This window comes from Schistocerca gregaria, chromosome X, assembly GCF_023897955.1.
Source record: "Schistocerca gregaria isolate iqSchGreg1 chromosome X, iqSchGreg1.2, whole genome shotgun sequence".
In the NCBI taxonomy this organism is placed as follows: Eukaryota; Metazoa; Arthropoda; class Insecta; order Orthoptera; family Acrididae; genus Schistocerca; species Schistocerca gregaria.
The window spans coordinates 627,292,792-627,318,086 of record NC_064931.1 but is presented as its reverse complement, the minus strand read 5'-3'; the positions used below and the strand labels follow the sequence as shown (position 1 = coordinate 627,318,086).

Here is a 25,295-nt window from a genome sequence, read left to right as displayed (position 1 = left end):
AGTGGGGAAATAACTCAGAAATCAAATTCTTGCTAATAGAAATTTTAACCTGTTTCTTTATCAGGGAAGAGAGACAGCCAGAAACAGAAATTAAATGGAAATAGAAGCACTGGCACTTCAGAAAAGGATTTGGTTATCTGTCTTCAGTGATCTCTTGTTTGTGAAACATCATCTACTGAATATTTAGTTCTTTTATTCTAACCGACAAGTATACCTTCTAACTATTGTAGTACACATGGTTCATACTTTCAGCACTGTATATTCTTGGAGCAAATATGACTGTGGCTTTAAGATCTTTCTAGTTGTAACTATCCATACAATGATCAATATCATATTTGCTTCCAGTCTTCTCTTCATCTCAAGTATGTGGTTTGTATATACAGGAGACTTGTGTCTTGTATAGGCTACTTACTATCTTGGCATTTTATAACCCTCAAGTACCATCTTCTCATATCACAATGTATCTGGTATTAGTGCTCCTTTTTATGGTTTCTCTCCATTCATTTGGTGGGAATATTTGTGCAATTGCCTTGTTTCGCTTATAAATGTCATTGTACACCTTCCATCACTGTTAAAGTCCCAGTTAATTCTCCATTCATTTGATGGAAAGCAGTCAGTTGACTTTTAGGTAAAGGTGATACATAAAACTCCATTATCAAAAACCATTGAAAACAGAAAATCATTCTGTTGTAAATTAGCTTGATACTTCACCATATAGCTTTTATCTTTACAACAAATATTATTTTTGTGAATGGTTTTATCAACATTAATCTTTTGTTTAGTAATTCTTTATGTATTTGTTGTATTTTTGCCTCTACACAGATCACTGTGTTGAATGAAACGAGATTAGTTAGCAGAATAATCGTAATTATTGAGGCATCTGAGTTGGTGTATCTCCAACTTTGGCTACGTGTTTCATTTACTGCAGTACAGCACTATCCTGAAAGTTTAATAAAGGCAGAACTTTGTGTGACATTAGACTGATGAGGCCACACAGTTTTGAAACTTCAAGATAATGAATGAAAAATTGGTGATTATAATAATATATTTTCTACATGATGGAGTGCTTCACTACAGATTTTTTCAGAGGTGCCATTTATGACATTATGATACATTCATCAAATGGGATTTTTCACCAAAATCTTGTATGTGTGTGAATTTTAGTGATAACATTGCTTACGAAAAAAAAATAATCAAAATGATAAAAGTTGTTGTTTGACCTGTATCTGTAGCCTGAAGATAGGTTAGCAGAAGTGAAGATCATAAAACTTGGCCTAAAATCCAAAACACCACTCCTGAAGGACACACACACACACACACACACACACACACACACACACACACACACACACACACACACAAATATAACTTGGGCCATTCCGGGGGCAAAGGAATCAGAAGTTTATAATTTCAGGACAGTGTCTTGAAGCAGCCCATATCTAGGTGGTGACTGTGCGCTCACATCGCTGCAAAAGAGAAAAGTTGCGTTGTGCATGTAGCAGTCGGAAGAAGACTGTATGACATTTCAGTCACAGCACAAAAGTGAAAATTTCATTTATGAAGATAAGTGATTTTTAAGTTAAAAACAAGCTTAATTGCTATACAAATACAATGGTACATACTTATGTCAGATTACTTGACTTCCTGAAAGCCATTGATCTTCTTCTGCCTAATTGCTTAGTAAACAAGATGTGTGTAGATAGAATCTCTTAAGAGTTGCACATCTATACTGAATGACTTCCTGACAAATATAACACACTGTCTTGTCCTTAATGAGATGTTAACAGAAGTGAATATGCTATACAAAAGTCTGATAGAGGCATCATTATTCACAATACATGCAAATAACCAAATAACATTTGCAGTTTTCTAGTTTATGGTTCAAGATTGATGCAGTTTCAGTATGCTGGGAAACAAGAATGCTCATCAGTATACTTTAAGTACGAACAATGTAGTATGCACAAACAAGAAAAAAGTCGGATGTTACTTGTTTTATACACCAGTGAGCCAGAGTGGCTATATTTTAGAGGGCTAATCTTGTGTTAATATTGGAGGACCATAGTGGTAAACACAGCAAAGTCAATGAACATGGAAGCACTCATTTGTAGATTGTATCATTTGTTATAAGTGCATGCATAACTTTTGAAGCACCTTAAGATTCCTATTGAAGGCAACTAAGAGTGTTCTTAGTCACAAAATGCTTTATTTATTTATTTTTTATTAATGTGTGATGCATTTTGGCCCATTTTGATTCATCTTCAGGTACTACTTTAAGTCTTAAATACTTATTGTATAGGCAGTTGACCATGTTTGCATCTGTTACCAAAATGTTCCTGATTTACTAGAGATTTGAATATACAGCTTAGCATGAACTTAATTTGAATATTCAAAGGTTCTTTATAAATTTTGTGCTCCCTTCTGGAGAAGGGAGTATTGCTTTTTTCTTCCCCTCACTCATGTGGGGGACATTTTAATTGAGCTTTTAAGTGTGTGCAAAATATATTTAGTTCCATCTTGTTTCAGTGTTGCATTTAGGGCTATAACAACCCTCCACCCTTTCTCACCTGTCTCTTTACCCCCACCTGTCTGCACCTCATACTCCAAATCACTGAATAGGTAAGCTAATTCTCTGTTCAGAGGAAGGCAAAAGCGTACTATCTCCTATAGAACCATTAGCCACTGTGAGGTCAAACCAAACAATGGCATAATGCCTCCTCTACTTTAAAAACTACACCAAGCTTAGGTCTTGGCTTTGTAACCCACACAAGAGTTCTAAGCAATCACAACTGTGTTGTTAAAGTAAGGGTTTTTGTTAGTGAAAAGAGAGTGGTTTGGTTCTTCCTTGACAGTGTCATTGCAGAATGCTTTGTAATTATACATAAATCTGGGTGTAAATGTATCAATTCACTGAATAGTGAAGGTGTTGAGATGTTAGCAGGCTCATAAACAGAACTGAAAAGTTCTTGATTTCTGGAAAGTTCTTTTTGTGTTATCACATTTGTAATGAACATGATGTATGGACTTCATTTCAGAATGGAGGACTGGCACATCTGGAAGACTGATATTGTATGATGAAGATAGTACTACAAAGACAGAAGGGGAATGGAAGAAGAGGAATACATTGAATCATTACAGGGTAGGTGTTTGTTATGACTAGTTGTATCATTAAACAAACAGTGAAAATCTCTCCAGCAAATTTAATTTCCCCTCTGTTTCTGTAAAGACAGTTCTTGAAATACTTCTGTTTGTGTGTAAACGCTTTGTTTTTTTTCTGTTTTTCCTCGAGAGTGATGATGTAGTGTTAATAAAATGTGAGGCTTTCATATTTGAGCTCTTTGTTTGTAAGTTGTCAGCTCGTGGAACAAGTCTCAAAATAATAAGTAACACAGGATGATTACTTATGTGTACAGGGAATCTGCTATTTTCTGATACTATATATTGACAGGTTTCCTAGTTGGATTTGTTGGAATAGTATTGCTAGCCACATGTTCCCTGTAAAGAAACTTCCAGAAACATACAGGAAACTCCAAACACATGATTTCAGCTAATGAATTCTGCGAATTATGTACATTGTTCTGTTCAGATACACATACTACAGTATACTCTGGTGATAAATCACCATAAAAACTCTAACTATTGGTAAGATAATAGAATAAAAAAATCCACATCAGCTACCAGAAATTTCTTATTTATTACATGACTGGTTTTGAATCATAAGGCTTTATCTTCCAATACCCCCAAATAATAATGGAAACATGAATGCTGAGCTGTTGAGGTGGGTACCACAGTTTCTGACCTTATGCTCTCATGTGTTTGTTTGAAGTAGATGTGATGTCCCATAACTGACTGGCCCAACAGCCACACATATATGTTTCCATAACTATATGGTGGCACCTAAAGGTGAAGCCTTAGGCTTTAAAACTGGTCATGGAGGGGGGGTGGGGGGGGTGGGAGGGGGGGGGGGGAGAATGCTGCCAACTGAAGCGTATTTTTTATTCTGTTAATATGTTTCTCAGTTGCAAATGTTCACCTGATCAAATATTTTGCACCATTTAAAAGTGTTATTCCTTCGTCACTCAGAGATAATATACAATATTGCTGCAGTACATATAACCCTCACTCGTTTCGTCTTATAACAATTTAGTCCATAATGTACTTTATTGTTGCTGTGTAACCAGGTTGTTTTTACCATCATCAAACAATTCAGTTGCACTGAAGCAACAGCATCACAGTAAAAAGTACCAAAATCAGGTGTCAACTTTATATTCATTTCAAATGATGACTTACTGTCTGAAATGCATATTATCCATTTGGTAGTTTTTGCAGTGATGCTTTTACTTCAGTGGAGCAAAATGATTTTGTGAGGGCGTAATACTGAAGCTGGTCCCATAGTAAAAGAAAACTGTTTAATATTATCAGTTTATATTTGGTTTCTGATGTTCCTTTAGACAATATGTCTAGAATTGTAGAAAATTAAGGAGTTGCCACATTTATAACTGAAGGCCACACATTTGGAAAGGAAGAAACAGATTTTTCAGATGTCTGCACATAGAAGTGTGTGCTCATGGGGTGATAACAATAATATATAATATAAAACTTAACTGCATTTATATCCTGATAGGCAAACTTTGTTGGGTTGTTTCTTAGCCAAAAAGAAGCAGTTAACAGTGTGTGGTGATTTCAAAGACTTCTGGGTGGAAAAAATAACTATAAACATTATTTGAGTTTTAAAATGTTATTTCAGTTATTAGTTGTGCAACGTATGTGGCTAAAGATATTATTACTCCGATCAATAATACCATCACAGATGTATAAATGTTATAATGCTAGTGAGTGCAAGTGCTACATGATGCGCTGCCATTTGCGTCAAACATTATGTGGTATAGCAGCATTGGAAGATCTCTGTAATGATCAGTTACAGTAATTTAAAACAGCAGGACCAAATATTTAAGAAATAATTCTAATGACACGGGCTGGAAGGGAATTTGCAAGGAACCAAATCCTGAAGTACTGTGTAATGTCAATAGTTTGTGAAGTTCACCATCATGGTGATATATTGCGCAGATCATTCATGAAACATGTAATTAAATGAAACTTGGTTCTCTTTGCAGCTTCACTGCCATTTTTAAATGTTTATTAGGAATAAAATGTTTGTTTATGAATACCAGGAAAAATTAATTCACACTATTTCTCTCATCATTCATAGTGTACTCTACAAACAATGTAAAATGTGTTTCTTTATGTTCTAGGTACCTGATGGTGCATCACTGAGTCTGGTTTCAAAGCAATCGTCCATATATAATCTGTCTATTCTTTCTGAGAAGACAGACAAGTCTCATAAATATGAGACACTTAATCTGTCCAAATTCAGTTCAGCCAGTCCTCCTTTAAGTCGCGCAACATCACCATTGAATCATGATCATGATGGAGGGGTCAAGGTAGGTTTATGTCTGCAATGTTCATAAATATTCTAGACAGTTTTAATTTATATTTAACATTATTACTTAGTAGTACTAAATAATCCTCTTGTACCCATATATTAATAATATTTTATGCCTATTCAGATGTGATCCTTGAAGTGAATTGGGGAAATAATTCATTTCTCATCAGGTATATAAAGTAACTTCACTGTTTTTTAGATACCTGTCTCATTTTAACATGCAAAAAATTGCTAATCAAAATACTGCTCACCCTCTCATAACATTAGAACTATATATTCAACATTTACAGTTATGATGGGAATAATCTGTTTTATTACGTATCCTTAAAGCCTATACTGCATGTCTGGATTATTTTTGTGTTCTTTTTTGGGATAAATGGGCAAGCATCCCACCATTGACATAATAGGGCATGGGTGACTAAGGGAAAACCATTTTCAGATTAGGAAGTTATAAGTTCAATACTAGGCTGTCATAAATATATTGCAGCAAAACTGGTTTTGATAAGGATGCAGGATCACTCTTGGGTTATGGTGTGCGAACAGCTTGATAACTTGACAGCATGTTTATTCTTCATTAATCAAACTTAATATCTACCGAGACATATGTACCTGTATTCATATACAGTTTGCACTGTTATAGTGTCATCTAATTCCTTAACTACAGAGCATGTCAGATCAGTGTGCGGCTCGATTAGGTATTGCGTTCAAACCAGCAGGCTCCATCTTCACCCTTTATCATTGCACTCAACCAATCATGTTTCTAATAATTAGAGATTGCCATCACTTGCCCACTATTCGAAACTGTGTACACACAGAAAAGCTAAAGAGTGACTGTAAGTCGTGGGTGGAATGGGAACTTTAGAACAGTAAAAATAACTGCTTACAGTATTGTTGAGATATTGGGCAGAAAGCAGGAGCATTAACAAAATTGTGAACTTGTAACTTAGCCTTCACACAATGTCTTCCATCAGAGCAAATATGGTCATCGTGCATGTTCATTAGAAAACAGCAACAAAAACTATTAGACATAATTTGTTGATACATTAAATGCTAAAAATGCAATACAATGTATGTGTGAGCAGGTCAAATGGAGTACACAAGACAGAAAGACATTAAATTGGAAATACTTTTTTGTCTCATTGGTTCATTTTTACTAAACCCTCACATGTCAGACAAGAGCTTTTCTTATCAGTACACGGGTTCTTACATGGTGTGAGGCAAATTATCCTGGAGTTCTTTCTCAATGAGGGATTGCTAATTTGATGAGGGTCACAGAAGAAGTTATTGAGAGACCAAGTTCCATGGTTGTTGCTATGCCTGCATCCTTTGATGGTGATCATATGTGCGTGACAGTTGCAAATGGTGATAGTGGCATGCGATTTATGACCCACTGTTGAGTATGCCACACTGGAATACCTGCAGCAGGCATATGGTGACAGGAAAAAGCCCACTGTTGCATGCATCCTTGCCCTGTCATTGGTACTACTAACTGTGGGGTACAAAACACTAAAAATATTGCATGGGTGCACTGACTCCAACTGATGGTGTCTACTTCAAAATTCATGAAATAGGCACTGTTCCACATTGTTTGGAATCTATGTAATACAGAAAACACTGTACCCACAAAGTGCTGAAAGTACTAGAAAAGGTCACACTGTTATGCACATCACTTGTTTGACATACACAATGTGAACTGCACAATCTCCCAATGTGAGGTCACTTCCCTATCTCTTTTTTGTCATTTGCATCATTTTTGTACCTCTCTTTCATCAGTTGTTCATCCTGGAGATTATATTTTGTATTGTTTTGTACACGTTGCAGTCTGTCAGGCCTCTGGAAATCACATAGACAATTCCACTGTATAAATGGGACATGAATAATTGAACCTTGAATGGAGCAAATTTTGTTGTTGTGGTATTCAGTCTAGACTGGTTTGATGCAGCTCTCCATGCTGCTCTATCCTGTGTGAGCCTCTTCATATGCAAATAACTACTGCAATATTCCGAGTCTGCTTCCTGTATTCATCCTTGGTCTCCCTCTGATTTTTACCCCGCACACTTCACTCCAGTACTAAATTGGTAATCCCTTGATGTCTCAGAATATGTCTCCTCAATTGATCCCTTCTTTTGGTCAAGTTGTGCCACAAATTAATTGTCTCCCCAATTCTATTCAGTACTTCCTCATTAGTTATGTGATCAACTCATTTAATCTTCAGCACTCTTCCGTAGCACCACATTTCAAAAGGTTATATTCACTGTTTATCTAAGCTGTTTATCATTTGTGTTTCACTTCCATATATGGCTACACTCCAGACAAATACCTTCGGAAAATATTTCCTAAAACTTAAATTTATATTTGATCGAACAAATTTCTCTTCTTTAGTAATGGTTTTCTTTCCATTTCCAGTCTACAGTTTATATCCTCTCTACTTCGGACATCTTGATTTATTTTGCTGCCCAAACAGCAAAACTCATGTACTACTTTAAGTGTCTCATTTCATAAGTTGATTTCCTGAACATCACCTTATTTAATTGGACTACATTCTGTTATACTTGTTTTTCGTTTGTTGATGTTCATCCTATATCCTCCTTTTGAGACACTGTCCATTCCGTTCAACTGATCTTCTAAGTCCTTTGCTGTCTATGACAGAATTACAATATCACTAGCAAACCTCAAAGTTTTTATTTCTTCTCCCTGGACTTTAATTCCTCCAAATTTATCTTTGGTTTCCTTTACTGCTTGTGAAATGCTCATATTGAATAACATCGGGGATAGGCTGCAACTCTGTCTCACACCCTTTTCAACCACTGCCTCCCTTTCATGGCCCTCGACCCATATAACTGCCATACAGTTTCTGTTAAAGTTGTAAATAGCCTTTTGCTCCATGTATTTTACCCCTGCTATCTTCAGAATTTCAAAGAGAGTATTCCAGTCAACATTGTGAAAAGCTTCCTTTAAGGGTACAAATGCTATAAATGTAGGTTTTCCTTTCCTTAACCTATCCTCTAAGATAAGTCATAGGGTCAGTATTGCCTCGTGTGTTCCCACATTTCTGCAGAAGACAAACTGATCCTCCCTGAGGTTGATTTCTACCAGTTTCCATTCTTCTTTAAAGAATGTGTGTTAATATTTTGCAACCATGACTTTTTAAACTGATAGTTCAGTAATTTTCACACTTGTCAGCAACTGCTTTCTTTGGAATTGGAATTACTACATTCTTCTTGAAGTGGGAGTGTCTTCTGCATGTCTCATACATCTTGCACACCATATGGGAGAGTTTCGTCTTAGCTGGCTCTCCCAAGGCTATCAGTAGCTATGATGGGATATTGTCTATGCCTGCGGCCTTGTTTTGACTTAGATCTTTCAGAGATATGTCAAATTCTTCTCCCAGTATCACATCTCCAATCTCACCTTCATCTACATCCACTTCCCTTAATATTGCTTTAAAGTTAATCTCCCTTGTATAGATCCTCAGTGTACCCTCAATATGCTCCTTCCACCTGTCACCTTTTCCTTATTTGCTTAGGACTGGTTTGCCATCTGAACTCTATATATTCATACAGCTGCTTCTCTTTTCTCCAAAGGCGTCTTTAATTTTGCTATAGTTGGTATCTATCTTTCCTGTAGTGAATTTGCCCTCTAGCCATTCCTGCTTATCAATTTTGTGCTTCCAGTCAGTCTCATTTTTTAAACATTTGTTTTCCCTTTCACCTGCTTCATTTGTAGCATTTTTAAATATTCTCCTGTCATCAATTAAATTAAATCTCTCTTCTGTTATCCAAGGATTTGTACTAGGCCTTGTCTTTTTACCTATTTTATCCTCTGCTGCCTTCAGTACTTTATCTCTTGAAGTTACCCATTCGTCTTCTACTGTATTCCTACCCTCTCTTCTAGTCAACCACTGTTTAATTCTCTTTCTGAAACTCTCAACAACCTCTCATTCATTCTTCTTATACAGTTCCCATCTCCTTAATTTCCCCCTTTACCCAATTTCTTCAGTTTTAATGTATAGTTCATAACCAATAAATTGTGCTCAGAGTCCACATATGCTGCTGGAAATGTCTTACAGATATAGTGGAGCAATTAAGGTAATGAAAGTATTGGATTTTGTTATTAAAATGTGATTTTACATAGCACCCAGTCATAAAAAAGTACACAATTGATTTGAATTATGCTATGGGCCTTCTCCTCTTAATGCTAAGAGGAAATTTAATGTAATCAGTAAATATGCTCTCAATTTTCTGCCCAAACAGTAATTCACATGATACTTTTCCTATGCTGGTGGGATTTGACTGTTCATAAACTTTTTGAAAGCTGCTAATTTGTCAACCTACAGGTGGTGCTTCCCATAGTGGCCCAGAGTTACATATTCCTCTCAGTTTCACACAAGTGGTAGAGCTCTCCTCAGATTTGATATTTGCTTCTATGAATTCCTAAATGAAAATGTGACAAATTCTGATGGTGCAATATAAGTGCTTCATATGATTCTGGAACTATCTGTTCAAATACTTTACATTTTTTAGCATTCCAAAACACAGTGTGTCCTCCTCCAATAATTTCAGCAAGGCCAAATTATTTAAACAGAAGTTGCCCACAAATCTGTGATGAAAACAACAAGGACTTAAAACAGTTTTTTGTTGCTTCTAACATTGTGTTAATGGAAAATTTTGAGTTGACTTCAGTTTAGTGGGGTAAGGCATTGGTGATTTTGGAGACGTGTGTCAAAATATTAATGATCTCCTTGCATCTTCTCATTTTTTTTTCAAGCTTACAGTGATGCCATATGTGCAGTTCCCAAGTGCTCTTCAGTTACATTTATTGCTTGAAAATGTCACCTATGTTCAGAGTAACTCTTGTTAAATACTCACTAATTAATAACTGGAGGAGGGAAGGTAGATGCATTTGGATTTTAAGTCCCATCAATGATGGGGTCATTAGACAAAGAGCAAAAGGTTGATTTGGATCACAGTAGGGAAGGAAATAGGTCATGTCCTTTCCTGAAGAATTATGTCTGCATTTGTCTTAAATGATTTAGGGAAACAACAGAAAACCTAAATCTGGAAAACCATATGGAGATATGAAGTGTCATTGTCCCCAATGTGAGCCTACTGTCTTTTCCACTGCGTTACCTCACAGAGTCCCCAGTATTTGTTATTGTGGTTGCAAAAATGTGAAAATAGCCATTTTCAACCGTTAGGGTAACTCCAAAAATTGGTAGCAATGTGTACCTTGTAGAAACTTAATGTACTTTGTGTTTCCTTTGACCATTGTCAGATGCCAGTTGCCTTCCTCTCACCTTTTTGTTTAACACAAAGGAATATATCATCATTAATTGCTTCTTTTGGTGGTAATTTGGTTACTATAACCCTCTATTGAACATTGGTAACTGCAATTTCCTAGCATTGTATATCTTTTAAGTCACATTTTTCTCCTATTAGCTTCCTTCCATGTTGTCATGCGATTTCCACAAAAATGAACCTCCACTCTATGTAGCATTAATCAGTCCATTCAAATAAACCTTATGGATTAAGATGTCACAGTCAAAACACTTCCTGTTGCATCATAAATCTAAGCACTGTCTGACCATGTACTGTAAATGTAAGTTCTCATAGGTTCTTATATAACGTGACTGATGCAGTGCTGACTTAACTGTGAAAGTCCACTCTAGTGTTACTCTTCTTTCCAGAAATCTCTGTTTGAAATATTGGTCATAGCATTTTGTTGATGATAATTTCTTCTTCATGTAATAGCTCTTTTTTTGATTTGGTCATCATCTTCCAGTTTTTTTGCAATATGTACAGTGATGACCCCTACTCTCTTGGTGTGCTGGATGGTGTAGAGTTCAAAACACCTCATTATACCAGTTTACGTTCAAAACTCCATTGTCCACTGAGAAACATAGCTGACACTACATCTGTTGATTCCCAATAAAATTATCTTCCATTATCTTTCTTGTGTCATACATTTTCATCAAAGCGTAGTCTACTTAATGGCCAGCATTTATGGAAATCTCCATAGTTGTGCCTGTGCTGTTTCATATCTGTTTCTTCTATCATAATCTTTATAGTCATTATTTCTCTTTTCACCATTGATGAACTTAATAATATCCAACAACAAATACATTTCTTTTTTATCTCAGTGCAGTTCTTATGCTAACTTCTCCAAAATAGCTACTGACAGTCTTCGAAACAAAATTTGTGTTGGTTGTCTGTTCTTTGTTGGATAGTCCAAATATGCACTGCAGCCCCAGTAGCTGTCAATGAAATCTTTAATTGTATTGTCTCTTGTTGAATACATGATTGATAATAATCATGTAGACATGATGGACCATTGGTGGTTGTTTGAGCAGCATTTTTTGGAGTTGCTTCTTCAGGTTTGATGTAAGTTCACAAGTCTTTTGATGCTTTACTCTCTGATGGAGTCACTTCATCTTGCAAGCAGGCAATGGTCAAATAATTTTTCAGGCACCAGTTACATTTTTGGGAATATGCTGTGGAGCTGATGCGAAAAGTTGACTGAATATACATTTCCAGGTGGTGTCAATTGTTGGAATTCTATTGTGGTCTGATACCCATCAACCATCATATCCAGTGTTGGACTAATAGGCTTTATTTTATGTTTTTTTTTTTTAATGCTATGCTGCCTTCTTTGTAAATTTGTTGTAATTGACATCTTCGATTATTCTGGTTTTTTTTTTCCCCCCTTCTCATTATTTAACTGTTCTGCACACTTTGTCAGTTCTTCTGCCCAGTTCAGTTCACTTACATGCCATACTTGAATTAATTTGATTAATTGTTCATTGGCTTTGCAATGTCTCTTTGTATCTTCAGTTTTGGCTTCCAGTATTTTTTATTGAGTGTTACAAGCCATCTGTAACTTCCTGAAAATATTCATTGTGCTCGTATTGTTTTTTCACTGCCTTTTCACTTATCAGCTGAAATTCCTACTGTAATTCATGATTACTCTAGACAATTGCTTCTTTGACTCCCTGTGTAATTTTCCAATCACTCTTTTTTAATGGGCCCCTGCAATTTCTGGCACAATTGTGCCTGTGATTCTTGTATGAGCCTTAATAATAATTAGAGATTAATAACACTAATCCCATCAGTTCACTAGTTATATCTCAAGTCTTTTGAAGCTTTAATACTACAGTTCACTATTCTGTCTTGCTTTCTACTTCCTGCAACAACACTACACTATTTGTTTGAAGTACTGTTATACATATGCTACAAACTCATCAAAGTTCTGTGTCTTCTGCATTGGCTGTATCCATTGGTGAGCAGCAGTCAGCGCTGGAAAAATGTTGCCATCATTGAGTTTGTACTCATCAAGTAAACTGTGAAATTTACTTTCTCATTAAAAGATATGGTAGTAATGACTATAGTACTTCTGCAGCCAGTGGTACACACTTTGTAGTGAAAGAGACTAGCAATTTTCTTACCACTTCATGTAATATTGACTTCTTGTTTATGAAAAGTGTCATGGACATATCAAACTCCAGATGTATTGACTGAGTGTTTAAAATTGTTTACGTTCAGTTTATAAGTGATTTACATTCTTAGCTATAAACTCACTTCTTTTTTGTTTCAATTCCAGGTGTGGCATCTGGTTAAACATCATGATTCAGATGCACAGAAAGAAGGTGAACGTGGCAATAAAATGGTTTCTGAAATCTATCTCACCAGGTTACTTGCTACAAAAGTAAGTAAATCTCAGTTTTAGAAGGGGTGTGTGTGTGTGTGTGTGTGTGTGTGTGTGTGTGTGTGTGTGTGTGTGTGTGTGTGAGAGAGAGAGAGAGAGAGAGAGAGTGTGCGCTAGCTTCCACTTCCATAATTCTTAATTTTGAGTTGCAAGATAGACAAGAAAATTACTACTCTTGTTTCTCCACATTTAATTCTGATTTATAAATGTGATTGTTCCAGGGTACACTGCAGAAATTTGTGGACGACTTGTTCGAGACAATCTTTAGTACAGCACACCGGGGGAGTGCACTCCCATTGGCCATTAAATATATGTTCGACTTTCTAGATGACCAAGCATTACAGCATGGTATTTCTGATCCTGAGGTTGTACACACATGGAAGAGCAATAGGTGTGTGTTTGTGCTTCATTTTGTGAATGTTCTAGAAATTAAACTTAGTAAAAAAATAATTACTTATCTTATATTTCTTTCTGGTAGATAAATGAAATTCAAAGTATGTATTATGTAATCAGAAATATAATGCCACCATTAATGACCTGTGGTGTAAGATATGCATGTGAAAGCAGCAAACCAGAGTACACACGATGCATTAATGTTTGGATGTGATTTTTCGTAGAAAGACAGCATACAGTACACTACTTTGTTCTCTCCTGGAGTGTTGCTGTGCCTAGTGAGATCCTTACTACTTAAGATTGGTGGAGGATGTTGAAAATGTTTGAAAAAGACAATTTGATTTGTATTATAATAGACTAGTGGAGAGAAAGTGACAAATGTGATAAGTGAGTTTGAGTGGCAATCATTAACACAAAGGTTTCTTTCAATGCAGCAGAATATTCTCATGAAATTACAGTCACCAATTTTATCCTCGGAACTGTAATATATTTTTTGACTACTAGCTACATGGGAGGAAATTATCCATGTGGCAAAATAAAGAGTGCTTACCTTTGTAAGATTTAGGCGTTCATTTGTTCAACATACTATTAGAGAGTGGAACGGTAGAGAAATTGTCCGAAAGTAGTTGTGTGCACCCTCTGCCAAAAACTTAAATGCGAGTTGCTGAATAATTATGTAGGTTAGATGTATATGTGTATGTAGAGTAGTCAAAGGTTAATCCTGGCAGCTGATTCACAATTTTAGTTTCCTTCTATAATATACCACAGGACCATTGTTTTGTACATCAGAAAAGGCACAGATGAAATTGTAAAGTATTCATCTTTATTATGTAACAACTGTATCTAGGGAAAGCAAACTGTTATGTGTATTGCTGTAGGTGAGAACACTATTACACTTTCCTGTTAGATACTGAATGGTCATAAATGTCATCTCTTTATAATATACTACCTATGTTTTTCCAAGTTTACTACTCTGTTCCAAATGAGCTCTCTTATCATTCTTGATTTCAATGAGCCACTTTATGACATTACTTGAATTTTGTATGGTGATAAGCATGCTGGACTTCTGGCCAATGTTGGCCGTACAGTTTCCTAATTTCATTGATACAGTGGTGTCTTAGACCTCTGGGTCGAACAAAAATTGTTGTAGCCTGAATTTGTTCTTTACATTTATGGTGTTTCTCATTGAGATATTGTAGTTCTGATGTATTCATCAAAATACATTGTTTATTCACTTTTATGCATCACTTACAGTGAACTTAGTCACTCCTCTGGTCAGACCTAAGAGAATATTATCCAAAATTTTGTTTACTATACCTCCTATATGTGATAATTAGATAGACCTTCTACAATCTACTTTCTATAATGACATAATCTTCTTTCATTTCAGTTTGCCTCTTCGCTTTTGGGTTAATTTAATCAAGAATCCAAATTTTGTATTTGATATACACAAGTCAAATATCGTGGACTCCTGCCTTTCTGTTGTAGCTCAGACATTTATGGATTCCTGCTCTACATCAGACCATAGACTAGGTAAGTCATAAATAGTAAGTGTGTAAGACAGAGGGAGTTATCAGTTTGATAATGAAATATTATGAAATTGTTTGCCAGAAGTCACCAAACATTTTGTTTTACAATTATAAACTTGTCAATATTTAGGAGCTTTTGTGTCATCTTTAATTCAATTGTATTACAGTGATGACTGATAAATGTAGCACATATTTCTGCTTTGATTTGCAGGAAAGGATTCACCTAGTTCTAAGTTACTTTATGCCAAGGACATTCCTGTGTACAAAGAATGGGTAGAGAGATACTATGCAGATATTAAAATGATGCCTGCCATATCAGACCAAGATATGAATGCAATGCTTGCAGAGGAGTCTCGGGTAAGTTACTAGAAAACTTTACTAGTTAAAGTTACTCAATGGTAAGATCCACTAATTCTGGGCTTTGTCAAGACAACTTCTCATATTTAATTAAATAACTGAGATGTATTTTGGAACAAAATATCTGGTTTTGTGTTTCTGTGATATCTTTGAGTTATTCCAGTTTCTTCTATCAATTTCATTAGTTTATTTTCGATATTTGTCAGCAAGACACTTTTGCCTTGAAAATGGTATACAATAGGTATCCTCGTCACTGATGAACTGCCAAAAACTGAACTAAATAGTTTTGGAATCCAGATGTATGAGAGCACTGTTTAATGAGAGAGAGTTAATAAACATTACTTACATACATTATCTCCTGGATTCTGAACAGAGATCTCTGTCAAATCACCACAGAAAATGCATTAAGAGCTATAACTTATGCACATAATTTTTTTTTCTGATGCAGCCTTTTACAAAATTATGTTTAGAGATCTAATATTATAAGAAAACTGGAAAATACACACCTACTGCAAATGAGCCACACATTTTCAAAGCTCTACATTTTCTGTCGTTACATGAACAAATATGACAGCTGCATGAATAGAACCATAATCTCACCAAGTTTGCATTTTGGAGTCTATAAATGTTCTACAAGTGTCCCTCTGGTTACACAAAACAAGTCCAAGCAGTACTCAAGTTTGTTTGGTACCATATGTATCAACATTCTGTCTGAGGTAATTGCAGCAACATTGATGCATGCCCTGAGCTGTTCCAATCTTAACAGCAGTGGGGGTACATCAATGTGGTCCATAATGTACCACTGACAGCAAAAGTCACAGGGCATTAGATCAGGCTACCTGGAGGGCCAGGGGAACAGAGCCACATCTGCTTCACCAGTATACCCAATGCAGCGATGCGGAAGTTTATTGTTATTTTGGTTGCAACAGACATCAATGCTCAAATGAGGGGATGCTCCACCTTGTTGGAAGATGAAGTTCTCAGAATTTCCAGTCACTTGAGGAAACAAACCACAACTACAACATATGAAGGTAAAAGGTATCCATCAAATTCTTCTCACAGAAGTAAAATGGCCCACACAGCTTTGTCTGTGACATTGCACAGAAAACTCTTTTCTTGCCTTGTCAACATTTTGCCTATAGCCAGATCAAAATTACTTGATAGTTGACACTTCACATGTTGGAGTTGGTTTCCACCAGATCTTGCAACATCACTCCAAAACAGTTCACCATTGCCAGGCTGCCTGAACAGTTGGACATTTCATTCCCAGTTTCTTGTCCTGCATTGTTTCTTGATGTGTTTGGATCCCAAATTCATCACAAACAATAACTACTCCGAAAACAACAAATACGCAATGATGCTTATGAAACACACATTTGATAAATGGCACTGACCAAACATTACTGGATACTTCTGCACAAGACATGATTCACCATCACATACGCAGTTGTCATAATCACAGAGATTGTCTGACATAAGATAAGCTTTGCACATTATATGAAGCCAAATTTTTGAAGGCTACAATTTACCATTGTGACTGGGTCATCACAGTCATAAATTTGCTACATAATCCAGTCTTGTGCCATAGCACAATGTTTATCTTATAAACCTGACATACAGAAGACTATGGATTTGAATATTCTTAAATTAGTGATTTTTTTAAATTTTTAATCTAATTGGAAGAGTTTAATTATTACTTTTATTCAGTTAATTAGTTTAAATGAAATCTTTTTATTTCTAATTCTTTGTTGTGTCATTTTCATCATTGTTTTGACTTTTTTTTATTTGCTCATATTCTTCTTGTTATCATTCATTTGTCATTTGGAATCTGCCTATGTTGCCTATAATCTGCAGCTAAGTGTCAATGAGGACTGCTCATCGGTCAGTAATGTGGCAGGTCATGTAGCCAATGTGAAGATTGTTGCAGGTAACCAATGATAGCGAGAAATTACAGTTTGCTTTTAGTGCTGAAACTGACCTTTTTTCTGTCTTGAGTTTGCTCATGTTAGCTTTAGTGACTGTGGACAAAGCAGTCATGATTTTAGTTCTGCCACAAATCATTGATTGCCGTTTTCTTGGACACATTGCACGTCACAAGGTTGTGGTTAGCTTAGGAATGAGTTTAAATCCTGGGCTATATATCTTCCAAAGTTTAGTCAATGGTCACATAGAATCAGCTGTTGACAAAGCATCTCATGTTTCTGACATGCCTCACAGCAGCCACTTCCAACATGTTAACATGTTTTGTGAAGTGACCCGCTATGTTTGTGTGTCACCTATAACTGAGCGGTAGCTGGCAGCTGATGTGGCAACACTGTAGCTGCAAGTGACAGATGTCAACTATCAAGTAATTTTAACCAGACTATAGGCACTGCACTCATAATGCCAGCTGGTGGACACAGTGCAAACTCAGTGAGTTTACAGTTCTGTTCATGCATCGATCATATTTGTATGTGTAATATTTTGGAAAATATAGAACATTGAAAATTAGTAAATAATTTATAGTAGCTCCGTACACTGGTAGGAAAGAGTTTGACTGATAACAATAAATCATTCCTGCAGGATGATTTCAGTAAATTTAATCACTGAAAAAACTCATTTTTACCAACTACAATCAAACTGGACGAGAGACTAATCTTTGTTTTGTTTTAAAGTGGTTCTTTTGTGCTATTCTTGGATAAGTGATAAATTTTGTCAAAGGTGCAAATGTAAATGTTGAAAGGGTGCATTTCCTGCTCAAGAAGACCAAACTCTGTGAAGGACGCAGTATTAAAATTTGAAAAACTATGAGGAAATTCCTTCATGGTGTGAGTGAAACTAGGGTTGGATAGAATAGTGGTAGGATGAAAGACTGCAACATATAGTAATTATAGATGAAATTTTTAATGTATGGAAAACAAATGTGTAATGAATTTTATGTTTCATAAAGCAGTTATTCATAAGATAAATGAGTAAATCTGTCTCATATTCTGAATCAGATGTTCACATTAACCAATGAAAAGATGTGCCAAAAGGGGAGAAAGTTTTTATGCGTTTGGAGTGAAAAATGTGCCAGTCTATCATAATCATGCACTGTACCAATGCAGTACCCTACAGAAGTGATAGCTTGGCAACTCTGATCTATGTTGAGAAAACAAGTTAAAATTATCCAGTAGCTGAGAACAGTAGCGACCACTTTGTCTCATTTGTAATATATGATAAGTTTATAGCAAGAAGCCAAACATCTTTTAGTATGAAAGAAAGTACAATTTTTTCAAGACAGTTCATAAATTTTGTACTAGTTCTCTAACTATTAATGGAACGATTTTATTTGTATTTCAGGACTATCTGTTCATTTAATTTAATCAGTATTGTGTGTACAAAATTGCCATACACTGCTAAATAAACATAATTTTTGTCATTAACATGCTACAGTCAAGTAACACATCAGTAACATTCCCTTCTCAATCACATAAAGTGCTAATCTTTTACATTTAACACACTGATTAACAGTTCAGTTCATTCGTTTTAACATACATATTTGATGATGTCAAACACATTGACTGTTTCATGCCACAATATATTAGTGTTCCATTATTTATATTCATGCTTGTGGATTGCAAAGGGTTTCTTATTAACTACGACCAACTCTTAAATATTTAAAAGAAGTGAGAGCCTTCTAAAATGACTATAACATTATCTAAATGTTTGTTTTTCTATCATGTTGATATTTCTTCTGTCTCTTTTCAGCTCCACACATCAGAGTTCAATACAAATTGTGCACTACATGAGCTCTACACATATGCAATGAAGTACAATGAACAATTGACTGTAACACTGGAGGAAGATGAATTTTCTCAGAAACAAAGACTGGCATATAAGTTAGAGCAAGTGCACAACATAATGGCAGCTGAATCGAATCCGTGATGGCAGGCAGCCGGGCCAGACTCGAACTCTGCTTTTGAGGTCCGGTGTTAACCTGTCTGTGAGTGACAATGTGCGAGTGTGAACTGGTCCATTTTTGTGGGAAGAGACAATGCTCGACTGAACAACCACTCACGTCCCAGGAAAGATCCATCCAAAGTGAAGTAATTAAATTGACTGGATCATAAGTGCAAAGATTCCTCTTATCACTCTCTTTGCTCAGTGTCCAGTCAGTACGAGAATTGTAGTGTACAGACAGTCTCGCTGAGTTTCTGCGGTGGGATGTGCCTACGAGGAGATGCAAATTAGAACTTTTCCCTGAAGTGCCTCCAGTAGAAACAGACTGTATAAAAATGGAAAGCACACTCTGTAAACTGCAGTTAATATGCAGTACTTATCATACTGTTGGGCAATGTGGAAGAGGGAGATGATAAATTAAAAAAAGAAAACTAAAAAAAGAACAAAAAAAACTGAGAGTGCAATTCAGTGTTTAATAAAATGAAACTGTCAATCAGCTGTGTTTACTGTATCACATAAAATATTAAGAGAGATACAGTTTATTCTCCATCTCATTCTCAATTTAGGCACACAATTTTCTGGTTGCTTGGTTTTCTTCTGTGCAGCAGTTTTACACCAATATAATTGTTTTCCTATTTGACGATGTATTCAAATGATTTGAAGGTCTTCCATGTTTCCTTCTTGCACAGAGTTTTCACGCCAAACCAGCACAAGAGATGCTTCACTTGTGAAGTTTTGTAAAGTTTTCCTGATTGTACCTCTCATCCAACCTGTTGTTCAGACTTGCCATCTAGTGTAGCTGTGTGTCTGTTTAGATGTTGGTGTGAGACATCAGTTATCTTTTTTTTTTGTATGCAAGATTTGTGTATGTACAGCACACTACATCAGTGATAACTTTCAGACTCAAGGTGCGATGTTGTCACAAGAGCCTCCCCTCCCTTCCTTTCATCTGCCAGTTTTTGTGGCTGATCTGTGTGTGTCGGTGTGGCATGAAAGTAATCAGCAACGATTATTATGAGGACCAAGCAATCGATCTCTGTGTGATTTCCTGTGATTGTGTGTTATGGGTATCACGTCGGTTGACTGGTATAACTCTCAATTTATGCTTTGTATAAAATGATTTGATTGTAAGAATGTGTCAAAAACTCAGGAGTTTCTGTGAAGCCACACAAAACGAAATAAATATTTCTAAGACTGCATTTTCTTGAATGTGATGGACCTATAGTGTGGCAAAAACTGCTGAGGGAGGCCACTTTGTTCGGTGCTGAAAATGCATGGAAAGGAACTGTAATGTTGATACAAATATTTTCCTTGAATCTCAGTTGTTGGCTGTCATGAATGTCCTGTATGAGCTTTTATAAATCCTTTGAACAATGTTGGTCTCCCTTATATAAATCATCACATTATAATTGTTTTATTGTATGGATATGCTCAGTGTTTGGTCACTATAATGAAAAGAATTTTTCAAGCACTTTTGTGTTTTTATTGATATTGTCCTTTCCTAATGTTCTTAACCTCTTTATACAGGAATAAATACAATTTAAAAAAAATATGTGTTTGTGAGAAAAAGAGAGCTTTTCGCAAACTGTGTCAAGTATTTAAAACTTTGGACAATACTTTCACTCATTAACCAAAGAACAAGTTTGCAGATGATGAAAATGATTGTAAGAACAAGTTTGCAGATGATGAAAATGATTGTGGAGATACAGAAATTCCTTCCTACCTTTCTCACTGTAAGCAAAGACTTACTAAGGAAACTACATCGTGGTCTCATAATAGGAGCTGACAGTTCAAATCTGTATCAGCTAAAGTGTAAAGGTTCTGTGTAGTTTCCATAAAATACTCTGTCAGTAGCATGGTAGTCCAGTTCCATTCATGTCTGATGTGAAAAAGACTTGCTCGTTCCAAATACGTTGTGTGGAAGACTCAATATAAAACAATGAAGAGCTCCTTACAACTTAGACGTGGTGTAGCACTTTGCTCAGTGTAGTATCATTACTTTACTGGGTAAGTCTCATATTTAAAACAGATACTGATTTGTGTTTTCTGTAACATGACAAAAATTACACATTCCATTTTGATGGCTGCTTTTGGATTAGTTCATATGATCACTCAGTTAATTTACTCTCCCCCCCTGAGTAAAGGTACTGCAGCAACCCAGCCAGTCAGACATTAATTCAAATGATAATTGTTTATTGTGTATTCACGGGTGCTGGCTACAAGTTTAAGGGGGTTGTAACGGAAAATGTAAGCATTTATTTAAAAAAATCATTACAGCCATATTTATTAATGTACAAATCTAAAATTTTGCAAAAGAGCTGTGTTTTAACGGGAAAATATAATACATTGTACAGGGTAAATATTTGGCCTGAAATTTGAGTTTTTAATTTTTTTATTGTCTTTTTCTATAAAGAGCCATAACTAAAATTCTAATCATCTAATTAATCTGAAAATTTTATTGTAGTGTCCTGAGAAGGTTATAAGACCACTGATACACAGTTACTAACTTATGGTATAAAATTAACAGAGTTTTTTATTTTGCACATACAAAATTAACTTTTTTTTCTACATGCAATCATCTAAAAATCAGAATAAAATTGCAGCATCTTGTATTTTTTAGTTACAATGGTACAGAAACACATTTAGAACAGTTCCTAAAAATTTCATATTATTAGCGCATACACTTTTTGAGAAAAGGCTTTTAATAACGTGAAGAACGTGAAACAGAAAATGAGGTTCAAAGATTTTCTTCTCATTCTTGTACATGTAATAAGCTTACCTCAATTTTAAAATCCTCCATACTGATACTCCTCATCCTCCAGGTTTCTCAACTCTCCTCTTTGAATCTTCATGGGTTGTATTTGCAGGTAAGACACTGATCTGTTAGTTTTCTTGACCCTGCTCTCGTCGATGGTGTAAAATGGTTTTGTTGTAGACACTCCAGGATCTATACCAACTCTCTTCAGCACTTCAATTCTCCCATTATTTCTGTTATTGTAACATAAAACTGCATCATAGGCACCTCTTTTGAGTACTTCAAGTTCACAGAATGTCTATGTCCTTTTTGAGCATCTAAGCCAAATTAAATTACTGAGGCTTTCATTTGCATTTTGTGTCTTTCCATGGAGACACTTCCTCAATAAATCAGGGTTTGTAAGAAACCTGAATGTGGGCTTAATTGCATTCATAACAGGTTCTGGTAATGAGTGTTTATGTGAATACGTCTCATTTCTGTTATTGAACTTACATCAATCATCGTTTGGACACAGACTGTGCATTGGTGCTTGATGAATGGTTCTAAAAAAAAACAACCTTGGAAGGCCCAATGGTACTGACTGGCTGTCATGTCATCCTCAGCCCTCACGCATCACTGGATGCGGATATGGAGGGGCGTGACATCAGCACACCGTTTCCCAGCTGTCTGTCAGTTTACTAAACCGGAGTCACTACTTCAAAATCAAGTAGCTCCTCTGTTGGCCTCACAAGGGCTGAGTGCACCCCACTTGCCCTTGCCAACAGCACTCAGCAGACTGGATGGTCACCCATCCAACTGCTAGCCCAGCCTCACAGTGCTTAACTTTGGTGATCTGATGGGAACCAGTGTTACCACTGTGGCAAGGCCATTGGCCTTGGTCAGTGGATAGTTTGTTGAAAAAAATCACCCACACAGCACACCTCCTTGCCTCTAAATTATGTGTTTTTTTCCTGATAGCTCTCCCATAAAATAAATGAAGAGAATCAGTTTCTTTCAGAGTAAGCCTGCCTTTTCCTCCTAGTGGGTTTTCCATCATCAAGTACTTAACCTTTCTTCTCTTTCAGCGAGTGACGAAGCTTTCCACTAAGCCTCTTTTGGATGCAGCCAACACATTCCAACTTTTCTATTGTTGTATTGTATGGATTTTTATCTGTTACAGCTTTGAACGAAGAGGAGTCCCCATCACCAAGATATTTAGAATATCTAACACAGACTGGTCGTCAGATCTGGAGAATATCCTCACAACTGCAGCAGCCTCCATGCCGCCACTTGAGCCACTATAATTATTAGAGGATGCTACTGCATGTTTTTCTTGCCACAGTTTCTCACTGTCTTCATTCTTGAACATTTCCCTTGTTACATACTGGTGGCAATATTTAGACATAATTTCTACATCTAAAACTTTACACGAGTCAATACCAATAACAGATGCAACTCCATACAGATGTGTGACCCCTTGTCATCCAAGTCCCATCTACAGATGCACACAAGTCAGTAACATTTGTAAGAGATTCGTTGTCATGAATATCTACCCCAGGGTCTATTTCTTTTTTGTTTATTTCCACTAATTCCTCCACTGCTTTCCTCATAGAAACTTTGGCAGTATTGCATACAGCACCAGACATTTCTTTATTTTTTTCAAACCTTGCACAAGGTGGAGGCATGTTGAGAAAACCAAGGCATGTCAGAGCATATGCTAACCTAAAATTGTTTTCATAGTTACCAGTGTCAGTTTTTTTGGAAGAGGAAAATGAAAATTCATAGTCACACGAATTACAAATTAATTTAAAATCACAAGCTATTCCTACTCTTCCTTCTTCAACAACAATAATGCATTCTGTATTTTTGCAGCTAACACATGAGCATGAAAATTTTATAGCCTGACAGAGAAGCTCTAAATCAATAAGTCTGAATCCAGTGGAATCCATATCAACATCATTCATGCACCTGTACAATCTCCTGTTTCAAGTTTCAATGCTGAAGCTGAGAGCTTATGTTCTTCATTTCGAGCTGCTTCCACTTTTTTGTTGGTAAACCGATTTCCATGAAACCTCCATTTCCTAAACACAGTTTTTCCACCACCCATTATGGATAAATCTTGACTTCCATGTAAAGGTTTGCGAATTCAACCGTACACCTACTAATACGTGTTAGTATTGTCAATAGGTAAATAAACTACATGCAGAAAAGTTTTCAGGCAAAGATACAGATGTCAGCCAGAAATATAGATGTCAGCCAAAGATATCGAAAGAAAATAGCATTCACACTGACAAGAATTCCGCTGAAGCAAGCAGTTTCCCAGATGTCGGAAAAGGTGGGACTGGCCGCCAGCGCAAAGTTAATTTGTTTAATAATTTAAAGGCATTTCTAAAGCTGCTATCACAATAAAATTCACACACAACATGGATTAAACTGTGTAGATCAAGACAATAACATTTTAAAAACCAATTTTTTGCGTCCCTCTTGAAGTAATAATGATAGCAGTATTAATATTGGCAGTTGCATGTGGAACTTGAACATTGCTTTTACAAAACTTTTATACTTTTTTTGACAAGTTTAAATCCTAAAATCACATTACCGTTAATGGGCTTACATTTTATTTGCGATATTATCTGATTAATGAATCTGAAAACTAGAAAAGTTAAACTTTTATTTGTATCTCATTCCAAGCACTGCAAAACATATAAGTAACTCTTTTGTTTACAAGCACATGCCCTATTGTTCATAAACTGTATTTTCCAATTTGTTTCACTGTCCTCTTTAGTGGGTCCGGACTGATTTTTTAATAGGCTATTCCAACTTTCCATTCAAAATCTTTACTGTTAAGTAATGTGAAATTCTGATCAAAGACTTGAAGAAAAAAAATTTTAGTGTTCTAACCTTAGGCTGCCCTTCAGCTTTCTATTCTATATACTACAGATGACAATACTTACATTTATCTTGAGGGCTCTTTTTGCATTCCATTCATGGAGAGAAAATGTTATGCCCATCTATTGGTTTTAATATGTGCATTCATTTCTCTAATTTTATCACTTTGTGCTTAGCATAAGGTAAAAGTTGGGGAAACTAGTTATATTGTGGACTACTTGCCGCCATTAATTTCATAAAGCTTTAATATTAGTTTTTCTTGGAAAGTTTGATGCTTTCTTTAATATCTCATTCTGGCTAAAGAAATAAGCCACAAATCATCCTACCGAGG

At 35.9% G+C, this 25,295-nt stretch overlaps 1 protein-coding gene and 1 pseudogene across 2 annotated transcripts in view; one reads left to right on the top strand and one right to left on the bottom strand.

The window, feature by feature from the left end:
- Positions 1-20,812, top strand: part of LOC126297532 (plexin-A4) — an 861,252-nt gene extending 840,440 nt beyond the window's left edge. For both annotated transcript variants that reach the window (XM_049988441.1, XM_049988440.1), the window contains 7 exons: positions 3,033-3,136; positions 5,250-5,438; positions 13,037-13,141; positions 13,363-13,532; positions 14,925-15,067; positions 15,275-15,420; positions 19,150-20,812. In XM_049988441.1, coding sequence (XP_049844398.1) covers positions 3,033-3,136; positions 5,250-5,438; positions 13,037-13,141; positions 13,363-13,532; positions 14,925-15,067; positions 15,275-15,420; positions 19,150-19,326 — 1,034 coding nt within the window. In that variant the 3' untranslated portion in view covers positions 19,327-20,812. The remainder of the gene's footprint in view (positions 1-3,032; positions 3,137-5,249; positions 5,439-13,036; positions 13,142-13,362; positions 13,533-14,924; positions 15,068-15,274; positions 15,421-19,149) is intronic.
- Positions 20,813-22,851: 2,039 nt separating this feature from the next.
- On the bottom strand, positions 22,852-22,969 carry LOC126299677 (5S ribosomal RNA; annotated as a pseudogene).
- Positions 22,970-25,295: the final 2,326 nt, after the last annotated feature.